This window comes from Epinephelus moara, chromosome 19, assembly GCF_006386435.1.
Source record: "Epinephelus moara isolate mb chromosome 19, YSFRI_EMoa_1.0, whole genome shotgun sequence".
NCBI classification, from domain to species: Eukaryota; Metazoa; Chordata; class Actinopteri; order Perciformes; family Serranidae; genus Epinephelus; species Epinephelus moara.
Window position 1 is genome coordinate 2,033,424 of NC_065524.1, and position 18,540 is coordinate 2,051,963.

The 18,540-nt window shown below is 41.3% G+C and overlaps 1 protein-coding gene across 1 annotated transcript in view; it reads right to left on the reverse strand.

Annotated features, from left to right (window-relative positions):
• Positions 1-7,318: 7,318 nt before the first annotated feature.
• The window catches only part of LOC126407094 (uncharacterized), a 103,068-nt gene continuing 91,846 nt past the window's right edge, over positions 7,319-18,540 (reverse strand). The window contains 8 exon segments of the mRNA XM_050071777.1: positions 7,319-7,377; positions 9,743-9,863; positions 10,293-10,343; positions 13,146-13,245; positions 14,993-14,996; positions 15,230-15,312; positions 16,125-16,242; positions 16,514-16,667. Of these exon segments, the coding sequence (XP_049927734.1) occupies positions 7,319-7,377; positions 9,743-9,863; positions 10,293-10,343; positions 13,146-13,245; positions 14,993-14,996; positions 15,230-15,312; positions 16,125-16,242; positions 16,514-16,667 (690 nt within the window).

The window sequence follows — 18,540 nt, forward strand, 5'->3', positions numbered from 1 at the left end:
AGGATTGCGTGGCTTTTGCGGCCGCTAAACCGGTAAAAATGGAGCAAACACATACCGTCTAATTCACAAAGCACGCGCAGAGGGTGAAATGCTCCACTAACTGCGCTGCCAAGCAGATTGTGTCTCGGTGCTCCGGTGTTATTTGCACGTATTGAAATGAGGTAATATGCATATATAACCTTTATTTCTTTTACCTTTCTATGCAAATGAACCTCACTGATAAACAATGTCTAATTCACTAACACCAGCACTAATAGCCACATGCAGTTTGAGAGAAGTAAATAACGTCTTTAGAAAGCTGGTGCAAACTGGGCGCTCCTCTGTGGAAGCCTCTCGCCCAGACTTTCCAGTGATCGTGGCAGCAGTAATCGTCTGTTAAATCAGTCTGTAAATAATATTTTGACATTATTATTATAATCATTATTACTTTAATGGCATCCGAAGATATTGATGTGTTGAACAGGTGACAGTCTGCGGTCGTTCTCAAAACGCACTTCTGTCACGCACTTCAAAAGCAACTTTCAATAATTTATTTTACGGAACGGGGGAAACAAACATGAACAAAAACGGTTACATAATTCATATTAAATTCAAAAGATAACGAAAAAACAGCTACAAGTGAGAGGGAATAGTGATAAAGTAGTCAAACTTGGTCAAATCCACAGCCTCAACCCATCCGACACTGTTAGACTGACTCACCAGCAGACATCACGACATGAGGGTATACAGTATTTAGTACTTTGCCAAACAAAGTCTGCCATTGTTCTGCCAAGGTGTTCTTGGCGCAAAGCCAGCATTTATACTTTGCCATGTGTGGCTAATTGCAATCAGGGGCAAATCAGGGGCAAACTGCACTCAGCTGCCAAACTTTGTGGGCGTGTTTGCGCTGGTATATCATTAGCGCAATATCCTTTGTGAATAGGACGTTAAGACGGAGCAAACTGCGGGTGCAAGTGAAGTGCAATTCAAGGTGCTATCAGCGGCCGCAGTTCATTCTTTGTGAATTCGGCCCTAAGTTTGTTGTAACTTTATGTGTCATACAAAGTGTGGTTTAATTTTATTTTTTATAATACTGTAGCGTCCGCCAGGACTTGTGGAAAGGATGACGCAATTATTCGGCAATTAAACCACCGTTTATTACTGAACAGTACAGGTTACTGTTGGCCGTAACCACACCAAAACAACCAACAAACAACAACTTAGCTGTAACTCCATCTGTGCTCTCCTGCTCTCTCCTCTAGCTTGCTCATACACACACCAGCACGCGCACTCACACAGCCCTCCTCATCCCCGTCACACTCGCACCCCGCACCTCATTCAATCCCAAATATGCCATTAACTCACAGAACATTGACATTATAGCAGAACATTTACTGCAGGGTCGCTACAATACATAGCCTATAACATTATCAAATCATAGCTTTAAAAAAAAAAAAAAAAGGTCATATCTGACCAGGCCCGGCCTGGGCCCGTCAGAAGGAGGGGGGCTCCCGGCCCGACCCGGCTTGAATCTAAATTCTAATGGGGAGGGTTTTTTGAAAATTTCAAGGGGGCGCTATAGAGGCATTTTGTCCCCCCCATGGGCGATGCCCCCATCAGATGTAAGAGCTCGCTATTCTTGACCTGTGTATCAATTTTCATGAGGAGATGAGGTCGATGAAACCATCAAATTGCCAAATGTATTTAGTGGCGAGGGATCGATAGTCNNNTTTTAATAACTTTTGATGAGCATGTTCTTAGGATGATCTGTACCAACTTTGAAGTCGATAGGACGAAATCCCTAGGAGGAGTTCGTTCAAATGTAAGTTGTGGAAATCGCCGTAACGAAAAAATTCAAAACAAAATGGCCGACTTCCTGTTGGGATTTCACCATGACGTCATGAAACTTTTTTGTGGGTCTGGGTATGATACATGTGTGTACCAAATTTCGTTTGCCTACGACAAACTAACCCCAAAGGGGAGGGTATTTTGAAAATTTGTAGGGGGCGCTATTTCGGCATTTCGTACCCACCATGTGTAACCGCCCAAAAATATCGAATTTCGGATGTGGCCGGATGAATGTGGAAAGTAAGAAGCATTTTCAAATTTGGGAAAGGGGCGAAATTGGGACACGAAATGTCGCAAGAATAATAATAATAATAATAATAATAAAAATAAACAACGCGATTTCAATAGGGTCCTCGGACGACTTCTTCGTCGCTCGGGCCCTAATAAACAGCACGATTTCAATAGGGTCCTCCTCAGACGACTTCTTCGTCGCTCGGGCCCTAATAAACAAAGTGATTTCAATAGGGTCCTCGGATGACTTCGTCGTTGCTCGGGCCCTTATAATAATAATAATAATAAAAATAATAAACAGCGCGATTTCAATAGGGTCCTCCTCAGACGACTTCGTCGTCGCTCGGGCCCTAATAAACAGTGCGATTTCAATAGGGTCCTTGGACGACGTCGTCGTCGCTCGGGTCCTAATAATCAGCGCGATTACAATAGGGTCCTACGGACGACTTCGTCGTCGCTTGGGCCCTAATAATAATAAACAGCGTGATTACAATAGGGTCCTCTGCGGACGACTTCGTCATTGCTCGTACCCTAATGAACATCGCGATTTCAATAGGGTCCTCCTCAGACGACTTCATCGTCGCTCGGGCCCTAATAAACAGCTCGATTTCAATAGGGTCCTTGGACGACTTCATCGTCGCTTGTGCCCTAATCAACAGCGCGATTTCAATAGGGTCCTCCGGGACGACTTCGTCGTTTCTCCGGCCCTAATATTAATAATAATAAACAGCACGATTTCAATAGGGTCCTACTCAGACGACTTCGTCGTCGCTCGGGCCCTGATAAACAGCAGGATTTCAAAAGGGTCCTTTGACGACTCCGTCGTCGCTCGGGCCCTAACAAACGGCACGATTTCAATAGGGTCCTCCTCAGACGTCTTCGTCGTCGCTCGGGCTCTATTAAATAATAATAATAAACAGCACGATTTCAGTAGGGTCCTCGGACGACGTCGTCGTCGCTCGGGCCCTAATAATGAACAGCGCAATTTCAATAGGGTCCTCTGCGGATGACGTTGTCATTGCTCGGGCCCTAATAAACAGCGCAATTTCAATAGGGTCCTCCTCAGACATCTTTGTCGTCACTCGGGCCCTAATAAACAGCGCGATTTCAATAGGGTCCTTGGATGACTTCGCCTTCGCTCGGACCCTAATAAACGGCGCGATTTCAATAGGGTCCTTGGACGACGTTGTTGTCCCTCGTGCCCGGATAAACAGCGCGATTTCAATAGGGTTGCTCAGGCTCTGTTGAATAATAATAATAAACAGCACGATTACAATAGGGTCCTCATGGACGCCTTTGTCAAACAGCACGATTACAATAGGGTCCTCATGGACGCCTTTGTCAAACAGCGCGATTACAATAGGGTCCTCATGGAAGCCTTTGTCATTGCTCGGGCTCTTTTAAATAATAATAATATACAGCGCGATTACAATAGGGTCCTACGAACGACTTCGTTGTCGCTCGCACCCTAATAACAATAAACAGCGCGATTACAATAGGGTCCTCACGGACGACTTCGTCGTCGCTCGGGCCCGAAAAATAATAATAATAATAAACAGCGCGATTTCAATAGGGTTCCCCGCGGACGACTAGGTCGTCGCTCAGGCTCTATTGAATAATAATAATACACAGCACGATTACAATATGGACCTCATGGACGACTTCATCGTGGCTCGGGCTCTTTTAAATAATAATAATATACAGCGCGATTACAATAGGGTCCTACGGACGACTTCATCGTCGCTCGCACCCTAATAATAATAAACAGTGCGATTACAATAGGGTCCTCACGGATGACTTCGTCGTCGCTCGGGCCCTAAAAATAATAATAATAACAAACAGCGCGATTACATTAGGGTCCTACGCGGACGACTTTGTCGTCGCTCGGGCTCTATTACATAATAATAATAATAAACAGCGTGATTACAATAGGGTCCTCCTCAAATGTCTTCGTTGTCGCTCGGGCCCTAATAAACAACACGATTTCAATAGGGTGCTTGGACGACTTCGTCGTTGCTCGGGCCCTAACAAACGGCGCGATTTCAATAGGGTCCTCCTCAGACTGCTTCGTCGTCGCTCGGGCTCTATTAAATAATAATAATAAACAGCGTGATTACAATAGGGTCCTCATGGTCGACTTCGTCGTTGCTCGGGCCCTAACAAACAGCGCGATTTCAATAGGGTCCTCCTCAGACGTCTTCGTCGTCGCTGGGGCCCTAATAAACAGCGGTATTTCAATAGGGTCCTCCGACGACTTTGTCATCGCTCGGGCCCTAATAAACAGTGCGATTTCAATCGGGTCCTCCGCGGACGACTTCGTCGTCGCTCGGGCCCTAATAATAAACACCGGTATTTCCATAGGGTCCTCGGCGGACGACTTAGTCGTCGCTCGGGCTCTAATAATAAACAGCGCGATTACAATAGGGTCCTACGGACGACTTCGTCGTCGCTTGGGCCCTAATAATAATAAACAGCGTGATTACAATAGGGTCCTCCGCGGACGACTTCGTCGTTGCTCCGGCCCTAATATTAATAATAATAAACAGCAGGATTTCAATAGGGTCCTCCGTGGACGACTACGTCGTCGCTCAGGCTCTATTGAATAATAATAATACACAGCGTGATTACAATAGGGTCCTCATGGACGACTTCGTCGTGGCTCGGGCTCTATTAAATAATAATAATAAACAGCACGATTACAATACGGTCCTCATGGACGACTTCGTCGTGGCTCGGGCTCTTTTAAATAATAACAATATACAGCGCGATTACAATAGGGTTCTACGGACGACTTCATCGTCGCTCGCACCCTAATAATAATAAACAGCGCGATTACAATAGGGTCCTCACGGACGACTTCGTCGTCGCTCGGGCCTTAAAAATAATAACAATAATAAACAGCACGATTACAATAGGGTCTTACAGACTACTTTGTCGTCGCTCGCACCCTAATAATAATAAACAGCGCGATTACAATAGGGTCCTCACGGACGACTTCGTCGTTGCTCGGGCCCTAAAAATAATAATAATAATAAACAGCGGTATTTCAATAGGGTCCTCCGCGGATGACTTCGTCGTCGCTTGGGCCCTAATAATAAACAGCGCAACTGCAATAGGGTCCTCCGCGGACGACTTCGTCGTCGTTCAGGCCCTAATAATAAACAGCGCGATTTCAATAGGGTCCTCCGCGGACGACATTATCGTCGCTTGGGCCCTAATAATAAACAGCGTGATTACAATAGGGTCCTCCGCGGACAACTTCGTCATTGCTCATACCCTAATAAACATCGTCATTAGAATAGGGTCCTCACGGACAACTTCGTCATTGCTCGTACCCTAATCATCATCGCGATTACAATAGGGTCCTCACGGACAACTTCGTCATTGCTCGTACCCTAATAAACATCGCGATTACAATAGGGTCCTCACGGACGACTTTGTCGTCACTCGGGCCCTAAAAATAATAATAAACAGCACGATTACAATAGGGTCCTACATGGACGACTTCGTCGTCGCTCGGGCTCTATTAAATAATAATAATAAACAGCGTGATTACAATAGGGTCCTACGGACGACTTCGTCATCGCTCAGACCCTAATAATAAACAGTGTGATTACAAAATATGTTGTCAGTGAACATTGTATCAATATGTTTGGTACCAACATTTTACAATTTGCCAGATTTGTTCAGTAAAATTGTTCCTGTTCCCTTCTCATGTAGATTAAACTGCAATGTGTTACCTTGCTCTTAAAATGTATTTGCTGTTGCAAATTAGTAAAAATATAATTTCTGTTTTTGATTCTCACAGAAAAGGAGAACAGAGAAAACAACAACATGAAGTATGGAAGTTTTACCAGGATGACTTCAAGCTTTCATTTATTTTTCTTTCCTTCTGTTTTTCTCTTATAGCCGTGAAAAAGAATGACATGCTTTTCTAAACCTGCCTTGTCTGCAAGTCCCAGACAAGAATTCACAATTTCAAACAATACAAAAATGTGTTAGAAGCCTTCAAAATCTAAAACTAACAGTGCGTCTTGATAACATCGCTGTAAAAATATATTGCTATGATCATCTTTGTTTTAAAATATTTTTTATGAAAATGTTGCCCCTTTAAAGATGTGTCCCAGATTTTTGTCAACTCCGTCAGATTTCTACAAAAAAAACACCAAACTATTTCAGAAAGTTGTTAAAGGAATGAAAGAGGAAGGCTGTGTCACACAGTCCAACAAGTCCACCACTGCTGGAAAACTTAGAAAGAAATCATTTTCTGATGCAAAGAAGCAAACTGACAGGCTGCTCCAGCTGTTTCACTGTTCTATATTTTGACATGATAAATGACACGTTGGTGCATGTAAATCTGAGTAAGTGGTAGTATTAGTGGATAATCACTTTCATCAGACATGTAAACAGCTTAGTTGGAATATTGTCTTTTTCAGAATAAGGTTAACAATTGGAATATTTTGTGCATGTGAAGGTACCCGCTGTGTTGGCCAGTCAAATGAGTCGGCATACAAATTCCTCCTACATGACTCAGTAATGTGAACAGTGTAATTTGTGTTTACCTGCTGATCAAAACTCTGAAATCCTCAAACCTAGTGAATCTGTTTTGAAATTGGTCTCACTATCATCTGTCCATGTGGACAGAACAGGTGGTTCAAACTGCAGGATGGATGCAGCAGAAAGGATGCGGTGCCCTACATAAAATGGTAGCCTAGGCAGGTTGGGGGTTGTAAGTGTGAGCAAGTGAGGGGAATAGTGGAAACAAAGTCTGCCACAGTGGCCTGTAATTGCTCACTGGGAGGCTACAAGGTTAACACTGGTCTAGACAGAACAATTCAAAACATACTTTGCTTTGGCAAAAGCTCAAGGCTGCAAAACCCTCTCCACTGTTCCTCGCAGTGCAAACAATAAATTGGGCTTTACCTTCAGTATCAGAAAAAGAGCTGAATGAACCCTGAAAAGGCTTTGTGGGATTGTTCATTTCACTCAAATGAAATGGCCTCAATGTAAATCACTGACATGCGTGTGCTCTTAGTTCAGGTGCTGCTTAACCTCTGTCTTGATTAATGTCCAGGATGACTGCTGATGATTTTGTTTTTCTTTAATCCGATGTGGAAATCCGCTGACTCTGACCGTATGGTGGACTGCTCATAATACAAGCTGAAATGATTATTTTAGAACAGTAAAATTAAATTCTAGTCATTGATTTTGTGTCATGTGATCCTCCATCATCGGGTGAGTAATGATGTCAGAGCCGAGCTTAGCCTGCATGGTGGCACCCTTCAGACAGCAGAGCAGAGGAGAGGATGGGATGGTGACCTGCACAAAGACACAAACACTCGGTGCAACAATCACTGTTGTCATGTGTTACTCACACTACATCAGGACTTCTGAGATTCTAAAAACAGAAAACGAAGTGACAGATTGCTCACAAGGTGTTCAACTTCTCCTTAAAATTATTTCAAATGATGACATGTAATAACCAGTAACTTTCTCCATAACTCCCAACATGTAATTAGAGTTCATTCACCTGCCATACATTCCTTACATGTACCGGTTGTATGGTTTTAATTCTTCTGAATCCTACTCATGGTTGTACTGATTTATTTACTATTGTTTACTGGTTCATTTCTCTGAAACATGCTGTTACATTGTTTTATTGCTTCTTTGTCAAATATTACATTTTATTCTGTGATATTTTATTCTTTTCTATTTGTTTCTATTCGTTAGTTGTTCTGGAGTTTGCCTTTGTGGAAAAAAAGATTTAAAGTTAGATTTGTTGCTAGTGCCTGCCACTTTGGACGCATTGAAACAGCAGCAGAGAGCAGAGGTACATACTAAATGTGTACAAGTACACATTGTAGAGAATTAACTCATGAGAGAAGTACAGTTTAGCTTCAGTGTTAACTCTGTTTTCACCCTCTGACACAAAAACCAACAAAATCACATGTACACCACCTTTTAAACAACACAACACATTTGAGAAAATCCATTTTACAATTCAAACTGATGTTATATATTTTTTAAAACAAAGAAGATCAGTTATGAGTGATTAATATTCCGTACCGGATGTTTGTTTTTTTTAGGACATCTGAGGTTTAGTCCGGACCTCTATTAAGGGGTCTGGGTAGTGTTAATTTTGTTGACGAAAACAATGACTAAAATTTTTCGTCAACAACCTTTTTTTTTCATAAAAACTAAGATAAAATCTATGTTTCATTTTTGTTGACAAGACAAGACAAGATGTGACAAAAATGTTAGTGGTGGACTATCGGACATTGAAAGCCAAGAATGGCCATGCTTCTGATTATCTTCACATGCCGCATGAGCGACGGGCTAGCAAACAGTAAATAGTCTGTGTCAATATGTTTCATTAGCCGCTGTACTGCAGTGGAGCAAGTAGCCACCAGTCGCCGGACTTCACAGCTGATCCCCGCAGTACTGCATTTAGTCCAGACTGGAGAAGGTCTGGGTTGATGCTGTTTGACAGGCAGGTAGGTGCTCAGTTATCTGTGAGTGCAGCTGTGCTTTAAGTAGACAGTCTGAACTCAGATGAGTTTTCTATGACAGAGATGAAAGTTTAGTTTTAATCACCAACTCTGTGAGAGGACACAAGTTTCAACCTCCAGACTAACATGTTGCAGATTAAGAAAGAATTCAGGCTTTAATTAAATTATTTTTTTGTTCCTTACAGTGAGATTGATGAGCCTGAGTTTACAATGAATCTGGGTACAAATCGTAGTTGTCTCAGATAAGTTATTTGTGGTGTCAAAATTTTTTGAGAGCATAAATAGAGAGATGTTGAGCTTTTCAAATGATGATCAGTAAGTGTGTGCTTGTAAATCACCCCCTAAACCTGTCAAAATCTGCTGGAGAAATGACAGTTTGTAAGTTTGTAGAACTTTTCTGTAGTTTATAAGGAAATTGTCTGAATGAAATTTTTATACAACCTGTCACCTTGATTCTAATTTCTGATACATGAATTAGCCTAACTGGATTAGTTTAAAGATAAAAAAAAAAAACATATAGAAAATATAATGACTAAAAGTTGACTAAAATATTATTAATATCATTAATTACCATTAAACTATGGAGGATAGAAATGGCTAAAATGTGAAAACCTAATAAACATTTTTATCTCAAGACTAAGACTAAATCTAAAATAGCTGTAAAAATGAACACTGGTTTGGGGGGATCCTCCCCATGATTTTTAATGAATTTAATGAACATGCTCTATTTTGATATGCAATCTGACATTTTATTTACCCTTAAAAACTACATTTACATTTATTTATTTGCTTTAGTTACTTTGAAGACGAATATTATTGATACAATATATCATTAACTAATACATGGTGATCTATAATTATTAATTAAACCATCCTGCAGCATTTCAAATGAGCTCCACCTTTACCAGCTGCAGCATTACAGTGATTACTGGTGCACTCTCTTTCTCTCTTGCATCTGAACCCACAAAATGCTGCTTGAATGACAGTATTTTTAAGGGGTTTTATGCATAAAGGAAATGACACATTTGTTCTGTTTTTATAATAAGGCCTATTCTTATTTTATTTTATTTTTTTTAATAAATATATATATACAGCCTATCTAGATCCAGGGCTGAAGCCTCAGATGTCCAGGCCTAACACCGCCACTGGTGTAAAGCAAAAGAGATGAAACTTACTGCCATTGTGTTGGGACTCCAGTGCATCCCGCCGTCTCAGCAGGATTCTCTGCAGCTCCTCATCGTGATTTGTTGGCGGAGACATTGCCTTTGGTTGGGGGGAGGCTCCTCTGAAATTCTCCTGAACAGTTTCAATAAAAACACATACATATGTACATACAGACTGATCAGTAACAACAATGCTGAGTAACCATTACAGCTCAAAATGAGCAGATCTCAAAGAAACTCCAGCAGTTTTAAGTGGTAATAGCCTGACTTCAACTGGAGTGAATGCATAATCAACAGTAAAAGAATACATATGTTGCACATGTAGTGTGCAAATATTGTCTGCAGCTCTTAAAATGCTGCAGTAGCATTTTCTCTTAGGCAAAAATCTGACTCCTTTTCCAACCTTTGTTGAATTTTATTACATTTTAACATTAAATTCTGGTGTGAGAACATCCATGTAGAGTGTAGAAAACAAAGCTTCTACCCATGTGTAAACACAGTAAAAGTTCAAGCAGTAAAATATGGCTTGTGAGGACATTGGATTGTTTTAAAGTCCCATTACCATGATTTCTTTAAGTTCCTGAATGGCAGAATTAGAGGGCAGCCTCGCAATCTGATAAAAGGAAAATAGGAGGGAAAAGATGGGTTTGGTAAATAAACAGCAGTCTGACACATTATACTTATTTTTCCTCATTCAGCACTTAGAGGCTAAACTGCACCATTTTCTACAGAGACGAGACACTGTAGGCAAGCATGAGGATGTATGCTTTCTACAAGAAGCAAATGTGTAAACACACAATCATTTTGAGTCACGTCAATTTTCCCATCCTCATTATTTATAATTACCTCGTAGAGGTAGGTCCTAATGCTATCTAATTTGGCAGAGTTGGTTTGGTGGAGGAACACGCAGACTAAAAGATGTCTTGACCATATGTCACGTTTTATCAAAACAAGCAGCTCTTAGGTAATCCCACACACTGATGGATTTAAGAGCACTGAACAATATGCGCTCAACAATGTACAATGTGATTTAGTTTGGTGATTTCAACAAAGATGACAACATATTTTCTGTCACAATCATGGCAAAAATCACAGACATGCACTTCCTTTAATTACTTTTCAGTTTCATGTTGTCATGTCTTCTCTCTGTCAGTGTTTACTATTCACTGTGAGACATCTTTGCAGTTTGTACTGGAATTGAAATTGTAGTTTCACAGTGGTGTGTTCTGGTCGAAAGACCAGCATGTGCAATGAGCAATGTCCCTTAACAGGCCATTTAAAATGCACCTGCACTCTGATCTGCTGCACGCCCTGTCTCCTTAGTACACTTACTAGGTTATTGTTGATCTGCTTTGCAAGCTGTGCAGAATGGCTAATCATGACATCAAACCATATGTGAAGTAATATGAGGAAGCATTCAGATTTAATTTCATCAATGGAAAAATTGTGAATAATGGTAAAGCTGTTTGCTGACTTTGTAAAATGCACAAGGCTGCCGGACAGACCTGGTAAACCCAAACATGTAGTGAGGGTGAACTGGGAATGTCTGGCTAAGGGTGGAGGTTAGATGACTCAGAAAGGGAAAGCAGGGCTTGTCTCAGGTTGTGTTGAGCAGCGAAAGACACATCCCCGGCAGAGATCTCTGAGGTAGCCTAAAAGCTCCTCAGCAACAAGGTGCCAGGTGTGGTTGAGATTTGCCCTGAGATGCTGAAGGCTCAGGACTGTCTTGGCCGACTCACCTCTTCAAAGGTGCACTGAGGACAGTGCCTGCAGTGTGGCAGTGTTGGCTAAACATAACCACATTGCTGTTGAAGGAAAGGAATGTCTATCTACAGAGTAGTACCGACATAGTGCGATCATTTTGAAAGAGTCTGTATGCAAATCTTACATTTCCTGTGAAAACGGATGTGTATTTTAAAAACAGACAATGCATATAACAGGCTGAATTTGACACTGCATCCCAGAACGCCAACAACCAACACACCCCGGGTACCTTGCACGCAGTGTTGAAGAGTCCATGACCAAACGTAGATATGTGACGAGGTTGCAGTGAGAATGTATTGGGCAGACCAGGGTGGTGATTCCCATTTTTAAAAAAGGGGCCCTGAGGTTGTGCTCCAAGGGGTATCACACTGCTCAGCCGCCCTTGGAAAGTTTATTTCAGGATGCTGGAGAGAAGACTACCTACTGTCGAAACTCAGATCCAGGAGGAGCAATGTGGATTCCCTCCTGGCTGTGGACCAGTGGACCAGCTCTTTAACCCTGTAGGTCTGCTGGGGGTTTCATGGGGGGTTTCAGTGCACAGTTTGCAATATTCATGAACAGGATCTCAAGGCACAGCCGGTGGGGGAAAGTTTTGGGTACCTCAGAATTGCAAGTCAGCACCCCCAAGTCTGAGGCCATGGTTCTTTGCTGGAAAATGGCAGATCACTCCTTCTGGGTTGGGAGAGTTATTGCCTCAAGCGAAGGAGTATCTCAGGGTCTTGTCCCAAGTGGGGGTAAAATGGAGCATGAGATGGGCAGGCAGATTGGTGTGGCATCAGCAATGATGCAGGCATTGTGACAGAACGTTGTGTTAAAGAGGGAGCTGTGCTGAAAGGCAATGCTTTCGATTTACTAACTGCATAACATACCAACCCTCAACTATGGTCATGAGCTTTGGGTAGTGACTGAAAGAATGAGATTGCAGAAACAATCAGCTGAAATGAGTTTCCTCTGTAGGGTGGCTGAGCTCAGTGTTGGAAATAGGGTGAGGAGTACAGACATCCATAGAGAGCTCTGAGTAAAGCCTCTGCTTTTTTGTGTTGAAAGGGGTCAGTTGAGGTGGTGCAGCATCTAATTAGGATGCCTCCTGGTTACCTCCCGTTAGAGGTTTTCCAGTCCAACTTGTGGGAGACCCCAGGTCACACCCAGGGATTATATATCTCATCTGACTTGGGAACACTGCAAGATCTAGATTGCCTTGCTTAGCCTGTTGCCACCGCGATCTGGCCTTGGATAATCAGCAGGAAATGGATGGATGGCTGGATGGACTGATGGATGAATGGATTAGCCTTATAGTAGCATTAGCTTGTCACTCAAGTTTAAGACTATTCCACATCAGTAGATTAAAATTAATTTAAAAAAAAAAATAATATGTATTAGTTAATTATTTTTTTTAAATGTGACAGCTATGGTGGAGAGTAAGTAGAATATTCAAAACACACTCACATCAAGGGCACCACGCCCAGTGCATAGAGGTGTACCAGAGCTAATGGGAGGACACACAGCACTGCAGCCTTATTGGCCATAACTGATTACTGATTTACTGGCAAACTACAGGTCAAAAGCTTTCAATAAATGGCTTTAAATGTCAAAAATCCAGTTGCAGATATTGTAAGAGTTATACACCATTTAAGAGGATTATTGAAGGTACCTGTCTCCTGGTTCTATTAGGTGACTGGCTGACAGGTCGAAGTTGAATGCCTTTCTTGATCCTAGCCATTTTGACAAACATGTCATATTTAGCAGCTTCACTGATACTAAATAGTATGCCATGGTAGGAAACAGTGCCAAAAACCAGAGTGAGTTTAAATGATTTTGAGAGGTATGAGGCACTGTGTAATTCACATCATTAGCACTGTGCTTGAAATGTAGCTAATTTGGATGTAAAAGCTTGAAAATGACATGAGCCCCCAGGACCAATCAATGAAGTTTTTGCTGGAGAAATTCCAGCTTTTACCTCTCCATTATGCCATAAATACTGAGTGAACTGCATTACTGTGAATCTTGTTTTAGGATGGATTTCTCTGTAGTCATGGAACAATTCATAATCATGCTGTGAATAATGCTGTGGCTGTTAATTTTGTACTGTAATATTCAAAATACATCTGTAAAGTTTAGAGCCTTTTTTATTGTGTGAAGTTACCAAACTTACTCTGGAATGACTTATGTGTAAAAACACAAACACTATTCAGCAATTTCCATCCAAAAGTTGTGTGAGGATAAGAGAGTTTCTCAAGTTTATAAAGGATGGGAACAAAAAAATATAAATCTGCAATAATGCAGCCCGTTGGCAAAGAATGTGAATATTTAATTTCCTAACATAAAACATTCAATGGCATACACAATGGAACTGTTGTTAGTAAGATGTCTTTAAAATGTTACACAAAAACTATTTCATATGAAAGTAATAGTAAAATATTTTCCTCCAAAGTGCTCAGAAAGAGACTATTATTCAGGAGTCAGAGTAGAAGATCCTTGGGTGGCACCTATTCAGCCCTGTTTGTAATTCCAACAAATAGTCTGTGCGTAGCGCCCAATTCAGGCCTCGTATATTCAAAAACTATTTAACAAAATGAGGACACACTATAGCCTGTTCAGTCAACATGGATGTCCTACCTGCTCCAGCAAGCCAAGGCTTCCTTTTTGTTTGCACAAATTGAAGAATTTATCATGTTGACCTAATAGGCCAATGATGGAGATTTGAGTTTGAATTTCTCATGCACCACTTGCTTCTACATTTGTCCTTCTACACAAAAAGTGATTTTGAGTTGCAAAGGAAAGGGCAAAAAGGATCAAATCTGAAAGGCAAAAATTGGATTAAAGACCAGTTCTCCCTCTCTGAAATGCAAGAGAAATAGCACCCCTGAGGAGAATAAAATACAAAATGAACAAACACAGCAAAGAGAAAGAAAATATATGCTGAATTATTAATTATCAGAGGGTATGAGTTACGGAAATTAAAGCATTCCGTACACTGACATCACTTAGAAAAAAGTTTGTGTATTGGAACACAACAAAATGGAATATTTGCATACTAAATGAAGTCATTTGAATATGAACATTAATGACCATCTAAAATCTTTTTTCTCTCTAAAAAATATCTCACACCATGCTTACGCATTTAAGTAAACTCAGTTGTGGCCTATGCTTTGGTTACAGATTTGAAAAAAAAAAGAATAAAAAAAAAAGAATATACATATTTTTTTATATGGGCACAGTGGATCCTGGTTGAGCAAACATAAAACCCCAAAGGTTTTCTCGTTTCTTGATTGGAGTCTGGATTGTGGAACATATCCACATGTTTGAGCCACTTTTCAGTTTGCTTCCTAACAAAGAAGAATGGGGCAGGTCCCTGTCTGGTTTTCTGGGCCAAACACAACACACTGGAAAAAGTCCTTTAGCTGAGCGGGTGTGCAGGGGAACTATTATCCCTATTTTAGTACTTCTTCTGTTAATTCTTTAATTTCTTCTTTCTCCACTGCCTTCATGTTTCCTTACATTTCTTGCTCAATATCACTATCATATTCAGAGCTTGTGTATTTGCCAAACAGGTTGAAAAGCATTCATTGTTTCTTTGTTTTTTAGGAGTTTCTTTGTGTTTGTGTTGTTGCCTAAATAGTTAAATACAATACAACTCTTAAACTGCTGGTGCTGAATCTTTAACTGTGTATACTGTATTAAGACTGGTATTGGATAATCTATATAATGCACTTCTTGTGGATGTTTGATGTGTACCTGGTGTCTTGGCTGAGTCTTGGACCACCAGTGGGATGTCAGGACTGATGTCTCTTCGCTTTCGGATCAATGACAACAGTGAACTACGGGGGAGGTACAAATGGAGATCAAATGGTTGTTATTTAACAGCTGCTCTCACAGGATCCCAAAAGTGCTAACTGGCATTGATTTGGTCATCACTGACCAGTGTTGCTGTTAGGCTTTTAAGAACAAATGAGGGTCTTAATGATCAAATTTAGCTTTTGGTTTTGTACAAACACTGCAATGTCATAATAAACACACCCAAGATTAGAGTCATCAGTTCAGTATCTGACCAAATGTCTCCCCATCGGTTCCTGAGATATGATGGATAATAATTGCCAGAAAAGTGGTTTAAGCAGAACACTATAATGTCACGCTAAAGTTGACCTTCGACCTTTTGTATATAAAATATCATCACTTCATTGTTTTATCCTATTAGACCTTTGTGTGAAATTTTGTCATAATTAGCATCCATGAATAATTGAGTTTTGGCCAAAAACATGTTTTGTAAGGTCACAGTGACCTTGCTCTTTGACTTTTGATCACCAAATTCTAATCATTTCATCGTTTTGTGCAAGTGAACATTTGTGACAAGTTTGAGGAAATTCCCTGAAGTTCTTGTGATATGGCATTCATGAGAATGAAACGGACAAGGGTACAGTGACCTTGACCTTGGACCTATGACCACCAAAATCCGATCAGTTTATCGTCAAATCCATGTGGACATTTGTGCCAAACTTAAAAGAAATATTCTTCAAGATGTTCTTGAGATATCATGTTTACGAGAATGGGACACACGGACAGATGGATGGATAGACAGACGGACAACCTGAAAACATAATGTGTATATTGAGTGTATTGAGTTTGATCGAACCTGAGCGGGATGGAGGCCGCAGCTGAGACTGAAGGAGGGGGAAGTGGTGTGGGAGGTGGAGGTGCCAGAGCTGGAGGCGGATTGGTAGCTGCCTGCATCTTCTTCTGGAGCTCTTCAACTGGCCAGTGCAACACATCCAGTTACAGGAGACACACACAGAACCCTTCACAACAGAAACAAGAACAGAATAGGAAACTTTGAAGAACCACTAATGGTCTTCCAGATTCTCATGGTCATGCTTGAAGTCACACTGGGCCTGTTGGCATTGTTGTAGCCTCCATGTAATGCCCCCTCTAAAGTGTTCTATTCTGTATTGTCCTCTATAACATATAGTGTAACGGTCCACGGTGTGTCCTGTCCTTATAGTTCCAGATGCTGTATGTACTCACCTGTGAACTGCAGATCCTTGACCTCCATTTCAGCCTTGGAGCATTAGTCACTGTACTCCCTCTTCTCCTCCTCCACGAGCTCCAGTTTATGCCTCAATGACGTCAGCTCTTTCCAAGCCTCAGAGGTCCTCAACCTGTCCTCCAGCTGCTTTATCTGAGGATGTATGAGACACAACACATGCTCATTGTCTGACATAAAAGGCCTGTACACTATTGATTCTGAAATAGCTTATTGTTAACTTATCAAACTTCCACTTAGCATGTACAACCTATAAGGATCAACAAGAGTTCTATTCTGCTGTTTCATGAATAAATAAATAAATAAGTATATACAGTACACGTGTGTGTGTGTGTGTGTGTGTGTGTGTGTCGGTGGCCAAGAGTGCTGACTTGTGGCAGGCCANAAATAAATAAATAAGTATATACAGTACACGTGTGTGTGTGTGTGTGTGTGTGTGTGTGTGTGTGTATATATATATATATATATATATATATATATATATATATATATATATATGTACACCCTTCTTGTTCACTTAAGCTACATGTTTCTATTCTAATCTCCTGTGGGGAACAAAGCGCAGCTCTGCAGCTCTGCAGCTCCTGCCATGATGATTTCTGATAAGTAGCGCATTGGGTAGTTGCCAGTTGACATTCAGTGATCCACTCCCCAACCCCAGTTCCTTAACTAGTGTTTTAATTGTTCCTCGAATGAAGGGCATGGCTCACCTCCACCCCAGCACCAGGAGAGATCAGTGATCCCACTCAGCTCTAATTGTTTTCCATCAGTGCCAGAGGAGGTGGGAGGAAGCTGGAGGCTCCACTGCTGCTTTTAATTATTAATCTCGCAGGTCAGGACCCCTAGGTTTTATTGTCATGGCCTGTGATAATTCATCAGGCATTTCCCCCTCTATGTAATCAAGCAGCTAAATAATTCTTGTTTTGATGCATATGAATTAGAGGCGTTACATGTGGAAGCAAAAACATGGCTTACATATGTAATCATGTTCTTCTGTTGCTATTTCTCATGAGATACGCATAAATGAATAACTGTGTACAACTTGTTTTGCTTGACTGTTACCATAATCTGATGGTTATGTTTGTCATGTTTCATACCAGATCCTGCAAGTCTTTACCCAAGATATCCTCAGACAACAACAGTGAGACTTATCCACTTCTAACTTCTATTATTCTGTGTGTGTTTGTTTATTTTGACAATATGTCATTTCCAGTTCTAAAGATGACAAAGATTGTTGGGATTCACTGGACCACATATGATTTGTCATTTGTTAAAATCTAAACTGGACATGTGAAGGTTTCTTCTCTTGCCATCTGAAAGGGTAAGAGACCTCATGGTCTTTGTTCTTCAAGCAAAGACAGCTATTTGGCCCTTATCTCCACAGGATGCCCCATTCTATGACCTAAATGAGAGACCAGTCTTCATGCCTGATTGGACAGTGCTTTTATGGTGCCCTGTGACTCACCAGGCACACTCTAAGAGAAGTCCTGCATTCTTCACTCTCTCTCTCTTGCTCCTGGGCCTTTGACTTGCCCAGACAGGTCTCCTCTTCTTCCTGGGCTCTGACCAACTCAGAGGCCCTTGCCCCCAAATTACTGAAGGGAGGGCAATTGCTCACAGACTCACTTTCTCCTGGACACAACTTGCCCTCCCTCACGGCAGGAGCAAACCTGAAACCAGAGAAGTTAGAAGGGCAAACACAAGGTTTGCAACTAACCTTCCAGCAACAAGGAGAACCAACTTGAGTTAGCACACATCGTCTAATTCTGCACGGACCCCGAGCGACTGGCTTCCTCGTATCAATCAATCAATCAATCAATTTTATTTATAAAGCCCAATATCACAAATCACAATTTGCCTCACAGGGCTTTACAGCATACAACATCCCTCTGTCCTTAGGACCCTCACAGCGGATAAGGAAAAATTCCCCAGAAAAACCCCTTTAACGGGGGAAAAAAACAGTAGAAACCTCAGGAAGAGCAACTGAGGAGGGATCCCTCTTCCAGGA